Source organism: Mobula hypostoma, chromosome 14 (assembly GCF_963921235.1).
Source record: "Mobula hypostoma chromosome 14, sMobHyp1.1, whole genome shotgun sequence".
NCBI lineage: Eukaryota > Metazoa > Chordata > Chondrichthyes > Myliobatiformes > Myliobatidae > Mobula > Mobula hypostoma.
The window spans coordinates 41,940,323-41,961,305 of NC_086110.1; the positions used below are offsets into that span (position 1 = coordinate 41,940,323).

Consider the following 20,983-nt stretch of genomic DNA (forward strand, 5'->3'; position numbering starts at 1 on the left):
GCTCTGCAAATTTCCTTTGAACTTCCACCTCTCACCTTAAAGCAATTATTAGACATTTTGACACTGGGAAAAGGGCACTGGCTGTCTAGCTATGTCTCCTCTTAGCCCCTACCACTCCAGGGAAAACAACCCTTGTTTGTCCAATCTCTCCTATTGAACGTGCTCTCTAGGCAGCTGAACGTGTGGCTAATTGAAGCAGCAGTACTGAATTCGGAAAGAACATCTTTCCCAATGGATTTGGCTAAAGTGAATAAATTATTAATCTTAAAGACATCTGCAGATGCCGGAAATCCAGAACAAAACACATTAAATGCTGGAGGAACATAAAGGTCTGCCAGAATCTATGGAAATGAATAAACAGTTAATGTTATCAGCCGCAGCCCTTTATGAGGACTGGAAAGGAAGGGGGAAGATGCCAGATTAGAAGGCTGGGGGAGGGAAAGGAGGACAAGTCATAAAGGTGATAGGTGAAGCCAAGTGGGTGGGTGAGGGGGGAAGGGGACGAAGTAAGAAACTGGGAGGTGACAGATGGAAAAGGTAAAGAGCTGGTGAAGAAGGAATCTGATAGGAGAGGAGAGTGGACCATGGGAGAAAGGGAAGGAGGAGGAACACCACAGGGAGGTGATAGGCAGGTGAGGAGAAGAGGTAAGAGGCCAGAATGGGGAATTGAAGAGAGAAGGGGAAGGGGGGGAAATTAGCAGAAGTTGGAGAAATCGATGTTCATGCCATCAGGTTGGAGGCTACCTAGATGGAATATGAGGTGTTGCTCCTCCACCCTGAGAGTGGCCTCATCGTGCCAGAAGAGGAGACCGCGAACAGGAATTCGGGTAGGAATTAAAGTAACCGACAAAGCAGTCTCACAATCTAGATCTTACCAATGTAGAGGAGGCCGTGTCGGGAGCACCACTGGATACAATAGGTGGCCCCAACAGATCTGCAGGTGAAGTGTTGCCTCACCTGGAAGCACTGTGTGGGACCATGAATGGAGGTGAGGGAGGAGGTGAATGGGCAGGTGCAGGGATAAGTTCCAGGAGGGAGATTAGTGGGGAAGGACGAATGGACAAAGAAATCATGGAATGAGCGAAACCCTGTGGAAAGTAGAAAGTGGGGGAGGGAGAAGGTAAAGATGTGCTTGGTGGTAGGGTCCCATTGAAGATGGTGGAAGTTGTAGAGAATGATGTGTTAGATGCAGAGGCTCATGGGGTAGTGACTGAGGACAAGAAGAACTTTTAATCTCTATAAGAGGAGGTATTAATCTCTTACCAGTCCTGGTCGATCTCTCCTACACCCTCTCCAAACTCCCCAGATCTTTAATAGGTTGATGATACTCCAGAGCTTTATAAATCTGCAACATAAATTCATGACTCTTGAACTCATTGCCTCAACCAGTAAAGGCAGCATGGGATATACCTTCTCTACTACCCTATCAACTCGCTGGGCCACTATCAGGGAGCTATGGACTTGGACTCCAAGAACTCTCTGTATATTAGTGCTGCTAATGGTCCTGCATTGGATCTCCCAAAGTTCAGCACTTCACACTCGACTGGATTACATTCAATCTAATTTTTCTGCGCCCATATCTGCAAATGCACTATATCCTGCTGCATCCCATGGCAATGTTTTACTCTGTCCATGACACCACCAATCTTTATACCATCTGCAAAATTACTAACTCACCCATCAAGATCATTTACATGCATTACAAATAGCAGAGTTCCCAGTATGGAACATCACTAGTCAAGGACCTCCAGCCAGAATATGACCTATTGACCGCTATGAGCAAGCAAATTCTGAATCCAAATGGCCAAGTCACCATGGATCCCAGACGGAGAAAAGAGAAAATATTTTCTCTGAGGGTTATAATTCTTTGAAACTCTATTCCTTAAAGAGCAGTGGAAATTTTTTTTTAATTTTTGAAGGTGAAGTAATAGATTAATAAGCAAGGAGACAAAATGTTACCATGGGCAGATGCAATTGTGAGTTGAGGTGACAATCAAGTCAGCCGTGGTCCTACTGAAAGGAGGACAAGGCTCAAGGAACTGAATGGTTGACCCCTGCTCCTAATTCATGTGATTGGATTATAAAAATATGATCGTTGGAAACCTGAAAAATATACACATCATGTCAGGTAGTATCTGCACATTTTTGGTGTTTTATTTTGGAAATGTAGTCAAATACTTTAAGTAAGTAGTTAAATCATAATTACATACCATATCCAACCCATGAGCTATTTTATAATACTTACAGTCATTGAACCATTTCATTTCCTTTCTCATCTACTTCTGTATTTTCATTTTAATTCCTCCTCCTCCTGTTTATTTCCTTTAAGTTCTGTTTCCTTTTTTGTTTTTGTCACCCCGTTCTTTCCTCTTGTTTCCTTATACTTTTCTTAACAAAGGTACTTGGATATCTACAAGAAATTGCGTGATGTTAACATGTTTGTGGACCTAATTAGCACAATAAAATCAGCCAAGATAGTCATGCTTATGGAACTGAATGGATCTCTTAAGCAATTAATAAGAAGTCAATAAACTTCTTCACGGTTCTCTTTAAGTTTGGTTACTGTTGATGCAGCCTACAAAATTAGAATAAATAACTTTCAAGTCATATTGACGCAGTACTACTCCTCTGTGACATTACCTAGATAAGTACATGGCATTTGTTTCCAGAATTAGAATCCGAAATTAGTAATGTTACTCCTTTTCAGTTTATTCAGCAAAGGAGTGGGTATAACTTGCACTTCGATAACATGAATGCAAAAGCAACTCTGTAATCCAGTAACAATGACTAATGAAGAATGCTCCATTGCTTTGTTCAAGTGTTCTAGGTATTTCTTATGTGATCATTTGCCAAATATTTCACAACATTTTTCCCTCTAAGTTCTTGTTAACATGAGTCACATACGCATTTACAATGTTGTTCTTGTGTTTCTCACAAATTCCATTGTTGATAACATTTTCCACATGTCTGTTATCAATCAAAATATCAACAGATTCTTCCTTGACATTCTTGAACATGAACACATTCTTAAAATATTCTCACGTTTACAAACGGATAGACTGAATTTTCTTGGGAAATGCCAGCAGTTCAGTAAATGTCAAGAAGTTGCTGTTTGGTTCAAAGCAGCTTTGCTAGAAATACAAGGAATAGTTGTTGGCTATAAGGCCACTTGAGTTTGCATCAATTGCTTCTTTAATACTTCACTGGTAACTAAATGGCTAAGATAAAAACATACAGGTTTTAGTCCTGAGTGTATTTAATAACTCAGCATCACAATTCTCAGGGACAGAAAATTCCAAACCCTTTAAGAGAAGAAATTCCCCAATTCAATCTTAAGTGGCCTATTTCTTATCTAAAAGCTATATCCCCTAGGTTTAGGTTCGCCCTCTGCAGAAAAAACAGCCTCTCAGCCTCTGTCTGTGTCAGGTCCCCTTGGAATCTTATGTGTTTCAATAAGTTCACCTGCCATTTGTTTTCTGTCATCTTTCAAGAATTTACTGATTGACGATCTATTCAAAGCTCACCCAGCCAATATCAGACATTCCACCTCTCCCGGAAGTTCTGGGAGTCTCCCGCATATTAATAGTGGCTCCCTGATGCCTGCAAATTGTATACAATGTCCCGGAAATTGATTTTTTGAGAGCGAGCAAGAGAGAACGTGCGAGAAAGAGCGAGAGCAAGAAAGCAAACACGAGTGAGAGTGACTACGAGAGAGAGAGCGAGAGCAAGGGCAAGAGGGTTCCAAAAAAAAGTCAGAGTGGCAGAGTGTTCCAAAAAAAGAAAATATAAAACATACGTCACCCCAGACTACACTAAAGTGTACCTTTGCCTAATAGGGGTCAAAAATAATGACAGTGTTGCTCGCTGCACTGTTTGCAACAGTGACTTTTCTATTGCCCATGATGGGTTAAGACTGTAAAAGACATGTTGAGGTGAGTTTAACAGGTGTCATTCATTCATTAGCATAGCTAACGTTATTTAAACTAGCTGGTTAGCTGCTAAGGAGCTATTCTATTGCAGACATCCCACCTCTCCCGCAAGTTCCGGGAGTCTCCCGCAAATTGATGGTGCTACCTCCCCGAAATGAGTTTTTGCAGAGTGGGATGTCTGCAATATGTAAACACCAACGCCCAGAAAGTCAAAGACATCATTGTAAGGTTGGAAGCTTCAAAATTTTATGAACAGTTGTAAATTTCTCCGTGTATTTTAATTCATCATTAGAAACATATTTCAATAACATAATCCATAAAACAGTTTTTCTTCTGAAGCTGGAATTCCCATTTAAATTCTATAGAACCCCACGGCAGACAAAATGAATCCTGCAGGATTCTTTATGTTGAAAGCTAGCACTTGTAAGTTGGTATTGGTATTAGTATTGAAATTGGGGCGCCACATTAGCGTAGCAGTTAGAGCAATACTTTATAGCTTGAGGCTTCAGAGTTCAGAGTGTAATTCCGGTATTCTCTGTAAGAAGTTCTGTACATTCTTCACGTGGGCATGTGGGTTTCCTCCGGGTGCTCTGGTTTTCTCCCACAATCCAAAGACGTAGGTTAATTGGTCATTATAAATTGTTCTGTGATTGGGCTAGGGTTAAAATTGGTGGGTTGTGGCAGCAGGGTTCAGTGGGCCAGATGGGCCTAATATCGTAAGTACATAAGAAACAGAGCAGGAGTCGGCCATCCGGCCCATTGAACCTGCTCCGCCATTCGATAAGATCATGGCTGATCTGACTATGGACTCATCGCCACCTACCTGCCTTTTCACCATAACCCTTAATTCCCCTACTATGCAAAAATCTATCCAACCTTGTCTTAAATATATTTACTGAGGTAGCCTCCACTGCTTTATTGGGCAGAGAATTCCACAGATTCACCACTCTCTGGGAAAAGCAGCTCCTTCTCATCTCCATCCTAAATCTACTCCCCTGAATCTTGAAGCTATGTCCTCTAGTTCTAGTCTCTCCTACCAATGGAAACAACTTTCCTGCCTCTATCTTATGTATCCCTTTCATAATTTTACATGTTTCCATAAGATCTCCGCTCATTCTTCTGAATTCCAGTGAGAACAGTCCCAGGTGACTCAATCTCTCCTCGTAGTCTAGCCTCCTCATCTCTGGAATCAACCTGGTGAACCTCCTCTGCACCACCTCCAAAGCCAGTATATCCTTCCTCAAGTAAGGAGACCAGAACTGCATGCAATACTGTACTCCAAGTGCGGCCTCACCAGTACTCTGTACAGTTGCAACATAACACTGCTCTTAAATTCAATCCCTCTAGCAATGATGGCCAGCTCTGTGCTGCATCTCTAAAGACATACATCCATACATGTATAAATAAATAAATAAATAAATAAGTCATTGGGAAAGTCCATTATTATTGCCTAATAGATCAAATGCAAATTCATATTTGAACTTTTACTGGTCATTATCCTTTTATTGTTGAGACATTTAACAATGCTTAAGGATTAATTTAACCTCCATTACTTGTGGCATCATTGAAATGTTTAAGAACATTAATTACGTTATGCTGGGATTATTCCAGTTTTTTTCTACATACACATGAATTAAATATTAGCATAATTGATCTTACCAAATTGAAAGTAGCTTTGCCAGCTAGTGATAACCCTTGAAATATCGCTGATAATGAAATGAAACAAATAAGGCCAACTACCATTTCTTCTTTACCATTTGTTGTCCTCCATTAAACAAAAGCATAGGTTACCATCTAAAGAGCACTGTCTTCAGGAAAATTCCATGGTATTTTTCAAGGTTTATGACATAATTTGCAATGCTGTGTCACACACTATATTACAACAAAAAATATTCATAGTTTTTCTGAATTGTCTTCTTTCTTAATCAAATACAGGTTTACCTAAGTATTTTCAAATATTTTATGTTATTTTTAATAAAAAGAACAAGAAAGCCAAATAAAGGGATTATAAAGTAAAACAAATCTTTACTTTATGTTAATCTTTAAGGATGTGACATCTTAAACTTGGAAAAAAATAACAAACTGGATAGAGAAAAACATTTTCAAAGCTTTCTACCCAACACAGAGTGAAAAACCACATGGCCTTAATGTCATGTTGTGAATCTAATACTAAGCTGGAGAATTGTGCTTTATCTTTAGTTACTCAATTCAAGTCATTCTTTTTCTAGTTGCCAAAAACCTTAAGCATAAAGTTGTAACATTTTAAAATAATAATTCAGAATTCATAAATTAAAAGCTCCATTTTTGAAGATGGTGTATAAACAACTTTTATTACAACCACATGCTCAAGATAGGAATTCCAGTCATCCATGACATCCATTTCCTAAATAATTACTCTAAAATAGCATATGTAATAATGCTGGAGGTCAGGCCATGGAAATGAACTAACCTTGATGTCTTCGGCTGAGACTCTCCTTCAGGACTGGAAAGGAAGCGGGAAGACACCAGAATGAAAGGATGAGGGAACTGGAAGGAGGACAGCTGGAAGGTGATAGGTGAAGCCAGGTGGGTGGGAAAGGTAGAGGAAGGAATCTGTTAGGAGAGAAGAGTAGACCGAGGGAGGGGCGCCAGTGGGAGGTAATAGACAGGTGGGAAGAGGTAAGAGGCCAGATAGTCACCACTTTATGAAGTTCTATTAATGAGATGATCCAATATATTAATCCTAACATCGACAATCATGCCACTAGGCACTTTCTTCTGCTGTACCACACAATTAAAAGAATATAAGCTATACACCATAGCAATTAAAGATTAATCATTTTAATGCAATTCAATTCTAAATACTAAAGAATATTTCATTATTAATAGTGAAACCACCTAAAATTATACCTTTCCAAACAAGAAACCATTAGATTCCATCTAACTATGTGCAGATTTATTCTGTTGTGATATAATAGTGATATTTTTCCCAGCCTAAATATAAAGCAATTCATAATAGTTCACAATAATTATTTACCCAAACCAACACTAAAGTGTTCCCGCATCCTTGTGACATAATCCCGGTAGATTTTGGAAAGTGTTGTGTGGTGTCCATTTTTGAGCATTTAGTATCTAATCTGCCCTTTAGCTGCTGTATTTATTGGGGAACCTAGTTAAATTTGTGGTTGTTGGTGACCTCCAGGATACTGATGACATGGCTCTCATCCAAGCCAATGCCACTGAATGTCAGGCTCTGGTGGTTAGACTCTCTTTTTTTTGGAGATTGTTATTGGCTGGTGTTTGTTTACCATAGCTGTTACTCCTGAAGATGAACATTGTGCAGATTTTTCACCAAACTTTTTCAAAAATGCTCTTCATCAGTTTGGTTCTGATTCTGCTGTTCTACAGTCCCAGAGGAATTAATTCCTTATTTATTGTCATATGGAGATACTGATCATCTATTGTTCAGTGTCAGCACTTGGATTATATTGCTGACTATATATGAAAACACTGATTGTTGCTTGCAACCTGCCGATCACATCATCCAAGTCAGCAAGTTTTTACCAAATGCTTCTCTATATGTTGTTTCAAGATTTCAGTGTAAGGTTTGAATATCTAACCTAACCAGATTTATGTTATACATTTCCCATTATGACTCTATCAATATTATTTATTTACACATTTCACCTTTCTCTTGTATAATTCCCTGTCTATAAATGCATCCTTGAAAATAATTCTGGCAGTGGAATTTTTTTGTTAGGATAAAGAAGTAATCATCAGTTCCTCTTATCTTCATTGAAAGGGAGATTAACATGAACAATTTGTTCAAACATTAATTAGTTTAGAATACATTCAAATATGTATGGTGTAGACTTAAATAATGTGCTGACCCAACCTACATCCAAGCACACTTTCACCCAGGGAGTGACAGACAAACATCATAAAGTAAGAGTGCTAACAAACTCCTGAATATTCATTATTAAAAAATGATCTTCAACACTTATATTGAAGTGATGCCCAAGTGTTCCTTTATGATGGTAAGTTATTCCAGTTTGGTGAAGCAATTTACTCATTTGAGAGCTCCATATCCAGGCTGCAGCAAAATTTAGTTTAGGTAGCATGTAGACAGATATAAAATTGTTGCTAAGAGTAACTTCTGGCAGCCTTGAGAGAGATGTTCCATAAATTCTGAAAGGACTTTTGCAACACATCAGACTGGAACTATCTGGCAGCAGCAAGCTATGTGTTTTACTTCTACATGCCAAATGTGGACAATTTCAGGCTCTGCTAGTGTCAATTTTGCCTGAAATTGTCTCAATACTGAATGGCAAAGCCCTGCTTAGCCTTGCCTAAGGCTGTCAAGGAATCGAGCCAGAATTACAACAGTCCATAAATATTGACATAATGGTAAATCATGCCCCAAACTCTACTGGTTGGGAAACCAGTTGGTGTCTTTGAATATGTCTGACATTCAGAATCATTCAAAATTAATTATATGAAAAATATTGAAAAGTTTTAAAAAAAGTGTTAGAAAAATAACACAAGTGCATTTAAACAATTAAATAATTTAAGTTAATAATTCAAAATTATTGAATTATCTAATACCTAATGTTGTGTCTCTAGCTATTAGTCTCCACTAAAACGAATGAACCTGTTGTTTCTCTGCCAGGTCATGCCAGGTTGAACAGATAGTTTCCTCACTGTAAACTTGAGTTTGTTACTGGACTCCATGAGGGCAAAGAACAACCAGTGAGTCCTTGAGCATTTGCATGGGAGCCCTAAACTTCTAGCACATAGATAGATAGATAGATAGATAGATATACTTTATTAATCCCGAGGGAAATTGGGTTTCGTTACAGCCGCACCAACCAAGAATAGAGCATAAATATAGCAATACAAAAACCACAAACAATCAAACAACAAAATGCAAACTATGCCAGATGGAAAATAAGTCCAGGACCAGCCTATTGGCTCAGGGTGTCTGACCCTCCACGGGAGGAGCTGCAAGTTCGATGGCCACAGGCAGGAACGAAATCCTGTGCCGCCCAGTGTTGTATCTCGGTGGAATATGGCCGAAGTCCAACAGTAAAAAGTTCAATATCTGGTCTACAAACATGTCCTCGATCATAATATGACCCGGATTGCACCATCTGTTGTTAACCAGAACAGTAAGCCCCCAACTCCTTTACGCTTACTGCTCTCAGTGCACTTCCAGTCAGCCCGAACGGTCTGGAAGCTGTCCATGGAGAAGTTTTGATTGGGTACGTCCTTGTGCAGCCCCGTTCCAGTGAAACACATAACACTGCACTCCCGAAATGTTCTCTGACTCCTGGCTAGTGCCGTCAACTCGTCCATTTTATTACCCACCGAACTCCTCTTCTCCATAAGTCTCTGTTGTCTCGACCCGGTCCTCTTTCCTCGACTTTATGATCCCCCTCTGCGTCCTCTGTGTGCTTTCCTCCAGATTTCAGCAGGGGTGTCCGGTCTGCTCGCTAAACCGGCCGGCATAAGCTCAATCAGCTGGTCCCTGGAATACACAATGCGACCATACTTCTATCCCGCTAATGAGACATGTCGGAATGTAACACATATAGCAAGAAATACCTAAATGCATAAAATACTGGGTAACACTTATCGGAGTAGACGTCCTCTGATTAGATAGGTTAATAGGATCAGTTAGAGGTGATTACACAATCAATGATGTGTTGCAGATAGCAGGGCATGACCATCCGGTTAGACTGTTCTAATGCTGAAAAATACTGGGGCAATATCATAAATGAATAACTTACAGCTGAAAGGGCCAGAAGGGCCTATTAAAATACCACATCACTACATAAAAACAGAAATTAAAATAAAATCAAGGATCCATTCTGATACAGACAAAAAAATGAGTTGCCCGATGGTGGAGAGTTGTTTCTCTTGTTCCAGCATAGGATCTTCAACCTGAAAGGTTAATTCTGTTTGTCTTTCCACAGGTGCTGCCTGTGTTTCCAACAGATCTTCTCTCTATTTCAGATTTCCTGCATCTGCATTTTTCTGGTAGTTTAGGACTGAACAAGTCCCACCCCAATCCAACAAGGTGACATACACTCAGTGGCCACTTTATTAGCTACATCCTCTACCTAATAAAGTAGCCACTGATTGTATGCTTGTGGGCTTCTGCTGCTGTTGTCCATCCACCTCGAGATTGGACGTGTGTTCTTTTGCACACACTGTTGTAACAAATGGTTATTTGAGTTACTGTTATCTTCCTGTTGGCTTGAACCAGTCTGGTCATTCTTCTCTGACCTCTCTCGTTGACAAGACGTTTTCACCCACAGAACTGCCACTTGTGGGATATTTTATTGTTTTTCGTACAACTCTCAATAAACTCCAGAGACTGTTGTGCATGAAAATCCCAGGAGATCAGCAGTTTCTGAGATACTCAAACCACCCTGTCTGGCACCAACAATCAGTCCATGGTCAAAGTCACTTAGATCACATTTCTTCCCCATTCTGATGTTTGGTCTGAACAACAACTGAACCTCTTGACCATGTCTGCATGCTTTTATGCATTGAGTTGCTGCCACAATGGTTGATTAGATTGACAAGCAGGTGTTCTTCCGGGTTTCTTGCTTTGTGGCTGCCTGTAAGCAGACAAATATCAAGGTTGTTAATAAATGTACTTCGAACTTTGAAGTGAGTTGTTTGCTACAACTTGAATGAATACAATAAATGGATTAGGATTCTTCCAAGGATTGACATTGAAACAAAGAACTGTTTTGAGCACTGTAGGGATCAGAAAGCGCCTACTGTTCTGATAACCAGCTCAATTACAATGTACAAGAGAAATGTACAAAATATCAAACACAAGAGAACTGGAGATTCTGGAACTCTGAGCAACACACACAAAATCCTGGAGGAACTCAGCAAGTCAAGCAGCATCTTTGGAGGGGAATAAAGGATATTTTTCATTAGAACATAATGTGTATGTTGTACAAGATACTAAAATGAGGAAGTGGTTGTCATAATTAAACACACTTCCATGAATACTGCTGAATAAAGTCAAATTGCAAATGAAAATCTGGCCACAATAACCTAACAAAGTTCTCAGGATTTTTCTTTTGACTCTTTCCCTCAATGAATAGGGATTGTGGAATCAATAGGTAGTGAATGTTAAAAATGTATTTTCCACAAGAAATGCTGCCACAATATAAATATGATAAATATGAAAAGGGTATGGTGTTGGTATTGTGATAAAGTGCTCATGGATATTACCCATGACAACACTGTACTTCAGATTAATCAAAGCCAGTTTGTGAATTGGTGAGGTTCTGCTTGAGATGACAATGAATGAAAACCATTAACTCAGGCGATGTGAAGTTATGATGGCTCCTTGCAATTATTAAGAGCAAAAGTGCATTTTAGAAGATTATACTGTAGAACAAGAGCCAAAATTGGCTAAGTGCATATACTTGCAGTTCACAGAAAAGATCCTATTAGTTTCAAAATATCTTTGGTTATCAAACAAAAAGCACTGGATTGTCATTCAAGAAATGGATTGAAATTCCAAGGAAAAGTATTTTTTACTGAACAATATATCTTTACTGTAATATCTTACATAATCATAGCTAAATTTACATATGGTTTCTAAGCTGTTGTGTCATCTTCATTTTCTGAATTCAAGTGAATTTGATTGAAATCAGACCAGACAAAAGCATCTCTTGTAAGCAAAACAACACACACACACACACACACACACACACACACACACACACACACACACACACACAATGCTGAAGGAACTCAGCAGGCCAGGCAGCATCTATGGAAAAGAGTACACAGTCAGCATTTCGGGCTGAGACCCTTCAGCAGGACAGCATGTTAATTGCTAGCAAAACTAATGTTTTTATGACATTAAGTAATTAATAATAAAATGAGAACAAAGGCTGCACCGCTACTAATATAAAATAAATTCAGAATGATCTGTAGTATTGATATGGAGCAAGAAGGAGTATTTCACATATGCTATCCAAAACAAAACCTTCCTTTTTTCAGTGGCTGTCAATTGCCCCTAATTAACATGTTGAAGATGACAATACAACTGAAAGTTAATTGGTTTTTACTGAATATTTTCATGAGGTATTAATTCAAGAGTTTGAATGTATTCAATAAAGCAAAACGATTTTAGGCAGGCAGTCAGAAGACATTACAAATACAGAAATCCCTACATCAACATAACTAGCAGGTGGCCCCTGAATCATTGTGGAACAATTCATAGGTATTCTCTGATATTTATCCCAGTTAAAACTACAGAATGAGTGACTTCTCATTACAAGAGAGCGATACCTGAGCACAGAAAGAACAAATGAATTTGGTTTAACGCAGGTGGGAAAAAAATCAACATTTCTGAAGTTTTAAATTATTTTGTGCAAACTGTATAAATATGTATTAGAAAAGGGAAAGAGGTTATAAAATAATAGGGTGCCAGCATTGTAGAGATAAGGGAGATGTTAACCTTATTTATCACATTTTGCTGTTTTCCAGTGAATATTGGACTGAGTTGTTGCAGAAAATTACCACCATTGTATAAAATATAGTGATAATTTTCAGCCAAAGCTACTTGTCATCTGAAAGTAATCATATGTGATATCAATGCTATTTATTCAACCTAATAGGTGATAATGTTTTCTAAGAGGTACCACATGACAGCTTGGGGCTGTTAGAGATTATCCTTTATAATCAGATCAAGAAGGAACTGTGCCGTGGATATTCAGCGATTTAGATGTTAACATGAAGCATGTGATTTACATATTAAGTATTCATTTAAAGTTTATAATCTTTGTTTTTCCCGTCAGGAATTGAGTATCAAAGGCCAACACTCCAGAATTCAGCTGAGAATGAGATAGACAGAATTTCCTCAGAAAGTCCCGCCCTGGAGGAGAGTCCAGAGCTCTACAGGAAAGGAACAACTCCTCCAGATCTCACTCCAGATCTCAGCCCTGTGCCAAGCCGTTCATCCACCTCACCATCCAACTCACCACCAAAGTACAGAAAAAAGAATGCAAGGCTTGTTCGACAGATGAACACGGAATGTGACAAAGGACAAGACATTCAGGTGTTGCTGGAAGGAGGAAGGGGCGAATATTCAAGGTCTACTCACTGGAGCGATAAGCAGCGATCGGGCAATCGTAGAGGAGGAAGCAGAGGCAACAGCAGCTTAACTACAGCTTCAATATCTGAGGAGAGCAGGGGAAGAGGTAATGAATGCAAATATAATCACAGACCCACTGACAGAAAAGGGACAGAGTCTCCAACTTTCTCATGGACATCCTATCGGTTGCATAATCATGATTCAAGTAACCAGCTGCATGAACAGGATGAAGAAAAACTTAGTAATTATGAAATGGAAATGAAGCCTCTACAACGCATGGATTCCTATGTACAAGACACATTTTCAGAACAACACTACAGTAGCCTCAGCTCCAGAAACATGATGGAAGACTACCATCCAGATTTCCTTAGCTATGGAGTGCAGAGGCTAAAGCCCACAATGCAAAATAAAGAGAACTACATACTTATGTCTCCCTCTGAGCCCAATGTCCAGAGGCTGGAGAGCCTGAGAATGAATGTAAAGCTGGAGTCTCGATCAAGGCATGACATTAGTACATCACCAAACTCAAAGTCAATAAATATATCACAGTCTGAAGAAGAAACAATGGTTCAATATAAATCTAATTCAGTAAGTAATTTGCCAGCTAACCAATGTAACTAGAAACAAGTACTTTCTACTTCTGATGATTCATATCCTGAGCACAAAAGCATCTCCTGTCTATTTCAGTGGTGTTTACAATTCATGCTGCACATTTTTGTATGCAGATCATAGTTCTTCAGAGCTATTTTTCAGCTGACTTGCAAAAAAAATGAAAGTCTACAAGTCATTTTAATGTAACAAAATTTGTGGGGATGGCCAAAAAGCAAATTTAAACAAGGCTCTTTTGAGTTTTTTTTAAAGTAAGTTACACAATACTGTACAGCTGCAAGCAGTACTTGTGACCAGTAAAGGAAATGGCCTGATTTGGGAGAAAAAATTGAGCTTAGTGATACCCTTCTGTCCATTTGCGTTAATCTTTTATTGCCAGGTTAAGTGTAAATGAGAAAAAAATGTGTCTACCTTTTGTGCTTCAGGCACAATGATTATAAAATTAATCTGTTAACACACTGACTGAAAAAGAATCCAGTCACATAGAAAATCTGCAGCACATTACAGGCCCTTCGGCCCACAATGTTGTGCCAACCATGTAACCTACTCTAGAAGCTGCCTAGAATTTCCGTACCGCATAGCGCTCGATTTTTCTAAGCTCCATGTACCTATCTAAGAGTCTCTTCAAAGACCCTATTTTATCCCCCTCTACCACCTTCACATTTCACGTTTAATATAAAGAAGCATTTTGCCTTTGAGTTTTCTTTGGGACAATGCTCACATCAAAGTTGCTGCAAAATGGAACACTGGACAAATTTAAGGGAATATATCCAATTAATTACCATATAAAATTTGGAATTTTCATTTCTGTTTCTAATTTACAAATAAGCAGAGCATATGAGGATAAGGCACAAAGCTAGCTTGAGGCACAGATCAGCCATGATCTTATTGAAGGGCAGAGAGGATTCAAAAGGGTCATTTATCCTCTCCTGTTATTATTTCACATTATCTTCTTCATTTATGAAACCTAGAAGAGAAAATGCAGAATGTCGGTTCTAATAAAAGGTCACGAATTCTCTGGATACTACTAATGGGAAATAGTTTTTAATTCGTAAATAAGAATTTCTAATAAATTATCAACTATAATTAATTAAATAATTAATTTCATAGGGAAACATAGATACAGCTGTAAACAGCTCTCCAAGCCATTCATCTGGTTCAGAACTCAACAGTTACCAGCCTTTGCCTAATTTTCTTCATAAAACCCTTACAAAAGTCAATTGACTTATTAAATATTTCAGGTAATAAAATGAAATGACCACACCACAGCCTATAGTTTAGTTATATCATTTAAAAGTGACAGTACCAATTGTAACAAACATAAAGAAAAACAAGTTACATTTTATTGACCTTACAAGTGTACTACAAAGACAATATACAAACGTTTGTATGTTTTAATGTGTCCAATGCCTTTTATATCCAAGTCATTTTCTCCTCCCTCAGATCTTACTCTTCTTTCTTCAAAATAGAGGAAAGGAAACAATGTTGACAAATACATATTCATAGCACCCTAGAATCTTATTATCGAAGACAAAGGACATTGAGTCTGTAATTTTTGTGCTGTATCTCATAAGCAGCTGTCCAATGTACTCATCTGTAAGACTGGCTCTCTTTAAGTTTATTTTCTTCAGGAGAAAATTACTATTTTTTCCAATCTGTTCACAAAATTGAACCCTTTTATCTCTGATAGACCTTCCTATACAATTTCTCTAGAAAGCCAGACTAACGCTTTTGAGCAGCTATCCAGCTGAAACTTAACAAGAGATTTGTAAAGGTTTACCATTACTATTCCATGTCTGTGTTCAATAGTCCAAGTAGTATACTTAATTGCTTCATCAACCCACTGTGTCATCTTCAAGAATTTGGGAATGTGCCTCCTGAGCCTGCATGTCCTTCAGAATACCACCACAATCTGTGACTTCTCTGAAATTGCAAAACTTTTTCTGCATTAAAATGCATCTTCCAGGAGGTTGCCCATTTAATATTAAGTCCTTCCAAAGTCTGATGTTATTCTGTTCATTTTATTATGTTGCCAAATTTTGGGTCATTGAAATAGCACTTCTCCCAGGTCAAATTAATTTTATATATAACGGGATTACTTCATTCTGCTGGTTTAATTAACTAATTCCACTAGAAAAGCTTCTCATAACAGGCAAAAGCCAAGACAGAAATGCAACCTTTAGGATTACCATTAATCCTATATATTTAATTATGTTCAAAATATAAAGAAGTGCCTTTCCTTGCAGCTGGAGGATTGCACTATGTTATACGACTGGATCAGAGTCAGAATCAGAGGCAAGCTGCAGGGCTTTAATTATCATGAATATGCATTTTGGCCACAGTGGTTGTGAAGCCCAGTTACAGTTTCAAAGAAAATAGGAGTTATAAAGCAGGCTTTGAATTTTCAATCATCCACTTTGTACAATTACTGTTAAATCAATCCCCTAGTCTCTAGTAAAAACAGTGGACCTGCAGTTCCTTTTCCATACAAGAAGGTCCGACCAATGAATTAGAGAGAAGTTGCTTATTTTCCTTGTGTGGTAGTGTGAAGAAATGAAGGAAAAGAACTTTGAAAAAAGTAAATGCAGAAAGTACAATACAATTCTTTTGGGGTACGTCTACAGTATTGTGTAGAGATAAGTAATGAACTGTAGCTGATGCAAATATGGTATTACGGTTGCTGAGCGAAATAGCTTAATGAAATTGATAGGTGATAATTAGTTTCTAGAAATTAACTGTTTCTGTCCATTAATGGATACATCACTTATTTGTGTTAAGCATGAACAAACAAGCAGCCATATCTAATTTTTAAGTAAGTTCATACTACAGCTCAAGTACATAACTGTTTTTTCAACATAGATCACTTCAGAGAGCAGTACAATTTGTGGTGCCTATAATATGCTGAGCCATTAAATAGTGCTGTATCATCAGCTTTCTGGGTAGTTACCTAGCAACAGCTTATACCTTTAAAGGCTTTCAGTATTTAAGAAGTATTAGAAGAGAACTGTGTTACGTGAAACTAAATACATTTACTTTGTACAGAAAAATTGCTAACGTACGTACATCATAAAATTGGCTTTCCGGAGTATATATTTGTCAGAATATACAGAATTTTTTGGCAAATCCTACATCTTTTTCATTGGCAGACTAAAATGGCCAGATTAATCCAGGCTCTGATTGACATTAGCTGCTTATCTAAATTCCTGTAGGACACAATAAATTATCATTGGATTGTGCCTGAATAAGGTATATAGCTTTTAATCTCTAAATCAGTGGCACATTATCAAGCACAATTGCTTTGTTCTCACTGTAGCTAACAAGGGATGATTAACAGCAGAATTCACAGTTTGATCAGATAAGAATTCATATCCTATTCAGGTTGAGGGATGTAAACAAAGGTTTTTGCAGTCACATGTTAACACATAGTTTTCTTACCTCAAAAATTAAAATAATGAAACATTGAAACATTCTTAATCATCTCAAATCTAACGTCAATAAATATTGGTTCCAATGGTTGATTTCTCACTTAGATATTTATATCCTTCTGCAATGGCATAATAATATATCAGGTGTATAACTCATTAAATGATCATGTTAAATTACTTTTCTTTTTAAAATTTAAATTCTTCCTGCCCTTTCAATCATTCTCAAACTGCAGGGTTTGGCAGATGATCTGTTTTGAAGCCTTCACGTGTACTATCCTTGCAAGCTCACTAAATGATGAAAAGGACAGCACAGATATAGTTTCTGATTTTTTTTCTCTCTCCTGAAGATAGATTCTTGGCTTCCTACTTAATACTAGAAGATCATATACATTACAACCGTAAAGCATGGCACATGAATTCACTTGTGTGTCCACCAAAAGTGGACACTGTGTTCTTTATTCCCTAACAATGATTAAGGATACACTTAAAAAACATTAATTATACATAACATTATATGTGCTTGTGATCTGACAGTGGTTACTATTAAGTGTGTAGGATTCAATGGCACAGCTATGAGAACCATTTATTCACAGCTCCAACAGCACAGTTCATTTCTGACTTCTGGTGGTCTCTGTTGAGTTTACTTGTCTTCCCTCTGACTGCAAGGGTTTCCTTTGTGTTCCCATCCATATCCCAGAGATATGTTGGTTGGTGGGTTAACCGGCCACTGTACCTTAACTCTATAGGTGAGCAGTAGAATCTGAAGAGAGTTGATGATCTTCTGCGGAGAATAGAATGGGATTAATGTAAATTGTTTAATGCATAATAGAGAAGTATCTTTCCCTGCTGAATGGTTCTATGACTTTAGATTAGCTCCCAAAGCTTAATGGATCAAGTCGTTCATTTTGTTTTCTTTCTTAAGGCCATTGTAATTGTAATTGAGAAAATAATGAGCTACCTCCGAGAGGCAGTACAATTAGTTTGTAGACATTATTTCTAAAGAACTATTATGTTGGGTTCTCCAGGATTTTCATCCATCTGTGACAGAGAATTGGTGATGAGGTACTTCAAGTCAGTATGAGGGACCTTGAACATATTTAGCACCTACTGCCTTTCACCGAGTACCGGATGACACTGGATTTGGGGCTGCTGTTGGCAAGTTCCTGCAGGATACTTTGTGCTGGTGGGGGGGGGGGGGGGTTGCCTAACGTGGTGGATGCAGTGTTTGTCAAAGGTCAATAGTCCTGGATGGCGCCAGGATATTCGACTATTGTACAAGTTACACTGGTTGCACTCATTCTGGCATGTGAAGTATACTCCAATACTGTCCAGACTTGTGCATCATAGATTGCTGAAAGGGAAAACAAAATCTGTCCAGATTCTGTCCATCTTGTAGGCACAGTGCAACTGCCACAGTTAATTTTCCAGTCCTTGATTACTCATGGGATGTTGATATTTGAAGTTTTGGATGACTTTATTATCTTTGAGTATCAAGGGGGTATGGTTTGTCTTTCAGCTATCACTTGTGACCACCTATCCTTATTAGCTGATGCCTGAAGATGATCTTGTTGCACGTGAATGCCACCAACTTTAACAATTTCACTGTTGTAAATTGTAACAACAAATCACAAAGTGATAATCAATGATCCAAAACTACATTCTAGATTGTTTTTGATAGAGTTTCAGAATGTTAGTATGCCCTTGCCTTTGGCTAAGAGTTTGAGAGACACTTAAGAGTTTTCCTTAAATCCCTGTATTGTAAGCACCTTTGCCATTTATGAAATAATTGTATTGCACACTCAAGAGAATTTCTTGATAAAGAAAGGAGGGTAAAATTCCTCCCAGCAAATTGAAAGTTATAAGTCATTTTCCTTAGCAATCGAAGTCCCAGGGACAAGATCATATGGCCAGGAAGCTTGGAACATGGGTTGTTATTAATAGCTGATTAATTATGCATGATCTATGGAAGAATTAACATATTTTTGTACTAAGAGTAATTTCAACTTTCTCTGCTTTATTTATCATGCAAATGTTTAAACAGTGACTATTATGAACAGAAAGTTATGTTTAAATGCACGTATGCTGACAAATTCCAACTCTATGGAAATGATAATTTAATTATGGGATAACAGATGAAAACTATTTAGGAAATTTGCTTCATAATGAATAGTACTTACAATTAAGCTATATTTCCTTTTTGAGAAACAGGAAAATTTGTCAGGTATATATATTTATTTGTGACACATTCTTTGGGCACTTAATTTGAATGTTGTGTAAATTTTGTTTCTTTTCTCTTTTAGGGCTCCAATCCCATTCTGGTTGCTATGGTGATTTTGCTAAACATTGGTGTCGCCATTTTGTTTATTCACTTTTTTATTTGAATGCCTATTTGTCAACTTAAATAAGTGAAAACACAAACTGTGTAAAAGAAAACTGATGTACTTCAATATGAAAAAGTCTGAGAACATGGTCAAGTTCTTCACATTTTGCCTTTCCTAGATACGAATACTGGATTTTAGTCAAAGTTAATGGCATAAATAAAATAGCTCTGTGGCATGACAGAATGGTAAAATATGCTTCCCCATTACTTCAATGATTTAATATGCATTGTTTGAAGAAAAGAACTGTAGACAAACTAGCCAGAAGGTAACATTATCTTAGTTCTGGCATCAAGGAAATGAAAAAAAAACATTTGGTTATCCATGAGGATTTATTCTGAATGTACTCAAGATGCTGTAGTTAATGTATTTTTCTTTTGGTCTACTCAAGTCAATTTTCAAAACTATAATGTTCTCTTGTTTATTGTTGTGGATACATTCATAATATTTTGATTAAAATGAGCTGAAGAAGACAGTAATTATACCATAAAAACATTAGGTTCAATTACAAGCCTATACAATTATTTAATAACTTTAATCAGTTCTTTTTTTAGAAAAGATATTCTTCTGAAGACTGCTGTAGTTTGAAAGGTGAGAGAGGATATATTAATCTTTAGTATTACTGCACCAAAACAAAAATCAGACCCTGCAAATGGCTGTTCAGCTCTTTCTGAGGATGTGAAAGAAGAAATGTTCCTTGCTCCAAATGAAACCTTTTCTATAATTCTATTTTGTAATATTCAATATTTTAAATTTTAATGAAAATGATTTTCCTGACATGAAAATATACACATCTTGAAAGTCACAAAAACAATTCAGCACTTAAGGAGTTAATTCTGAGTTCAAGAATTTGTGCCTTTTGCATCTAGTTTTTAACAGATATATTTTCTCAATTGTTTTTCATGGTCCTCCAATGTGGGACTGCTTCCAAAGCTGTAAGTGACATGAAATGTTGAAACAGTTATTTAAAAAAAAACTTGTAAATATAAGGCAAGCTGTGGAATTAAGATTTGACTTTGCCTTTGAGACAGAGATTTGATAATTAGGAAATTAGAGAATCCAACAAAAAAAGGAAATTGTTTCTTTATCCAATATGAATCCCATTGAAATTTAGCTTTAATTAATTCAAACAGGTAGTTAAGTGCACTGTCTCCCACAGCTAGTTGTCAAATATTGATGCCCATTCACAATACACATTTGTAAATTATTAATAAATACATATTACTTCTTGATCCCTAATAATAGAAGACACGATTATTGTAATTCATTGTTCATAAAATAATGGTTCCTAAATGTTGTCAATAGCTTGAAACAAGGCATAAGGGATGTCAAAACCATCTTTTCAAGACAAATACTGTACAACTGCACCTCAAAGCCTTCACCTTCACTCAATCTCAATAGTTTGTTCCAGTAGCAACAAATGTTAATGCTGAATCTGAAACATAAATTTTGCATAGATTTCAACGGTTTTCACAATTGATTACAATGTAAATGTCAGCCATGAACATAGGGAAAATAAACAGTCAAAAT

General features: G+C 37.4%; 1 protein-coding gene across 1 annotated transcript in view; it reads left to right on the top strand.

Annotated features, from left to right (window-relative positions):
* The window catches only part of jph3b (junctophilin 3b), a 134,232-nt gene extending 114,179 nt beyond the window's left edge, over window positions 1–20,053 (top strand). The window contains exons 4-5 of the mRNA XM_063067001.1: window positions 12,746–13,629; window positions 19,376–20,053. Of these exons, the coding sequence (XP_062923071.1) occupies window positions 12,746–13,629; window positions 19,376–19,456 (965 nt within the window). The 3' untranslated portion in view covers window positions 19,457–20,053. The remainder of the gene's footprint in view (window positions 1–12,745; window positions 13,630–19,375) is intronic.
* Window positions 20,054–20,983: the final 930 nt, after the last annotated feature.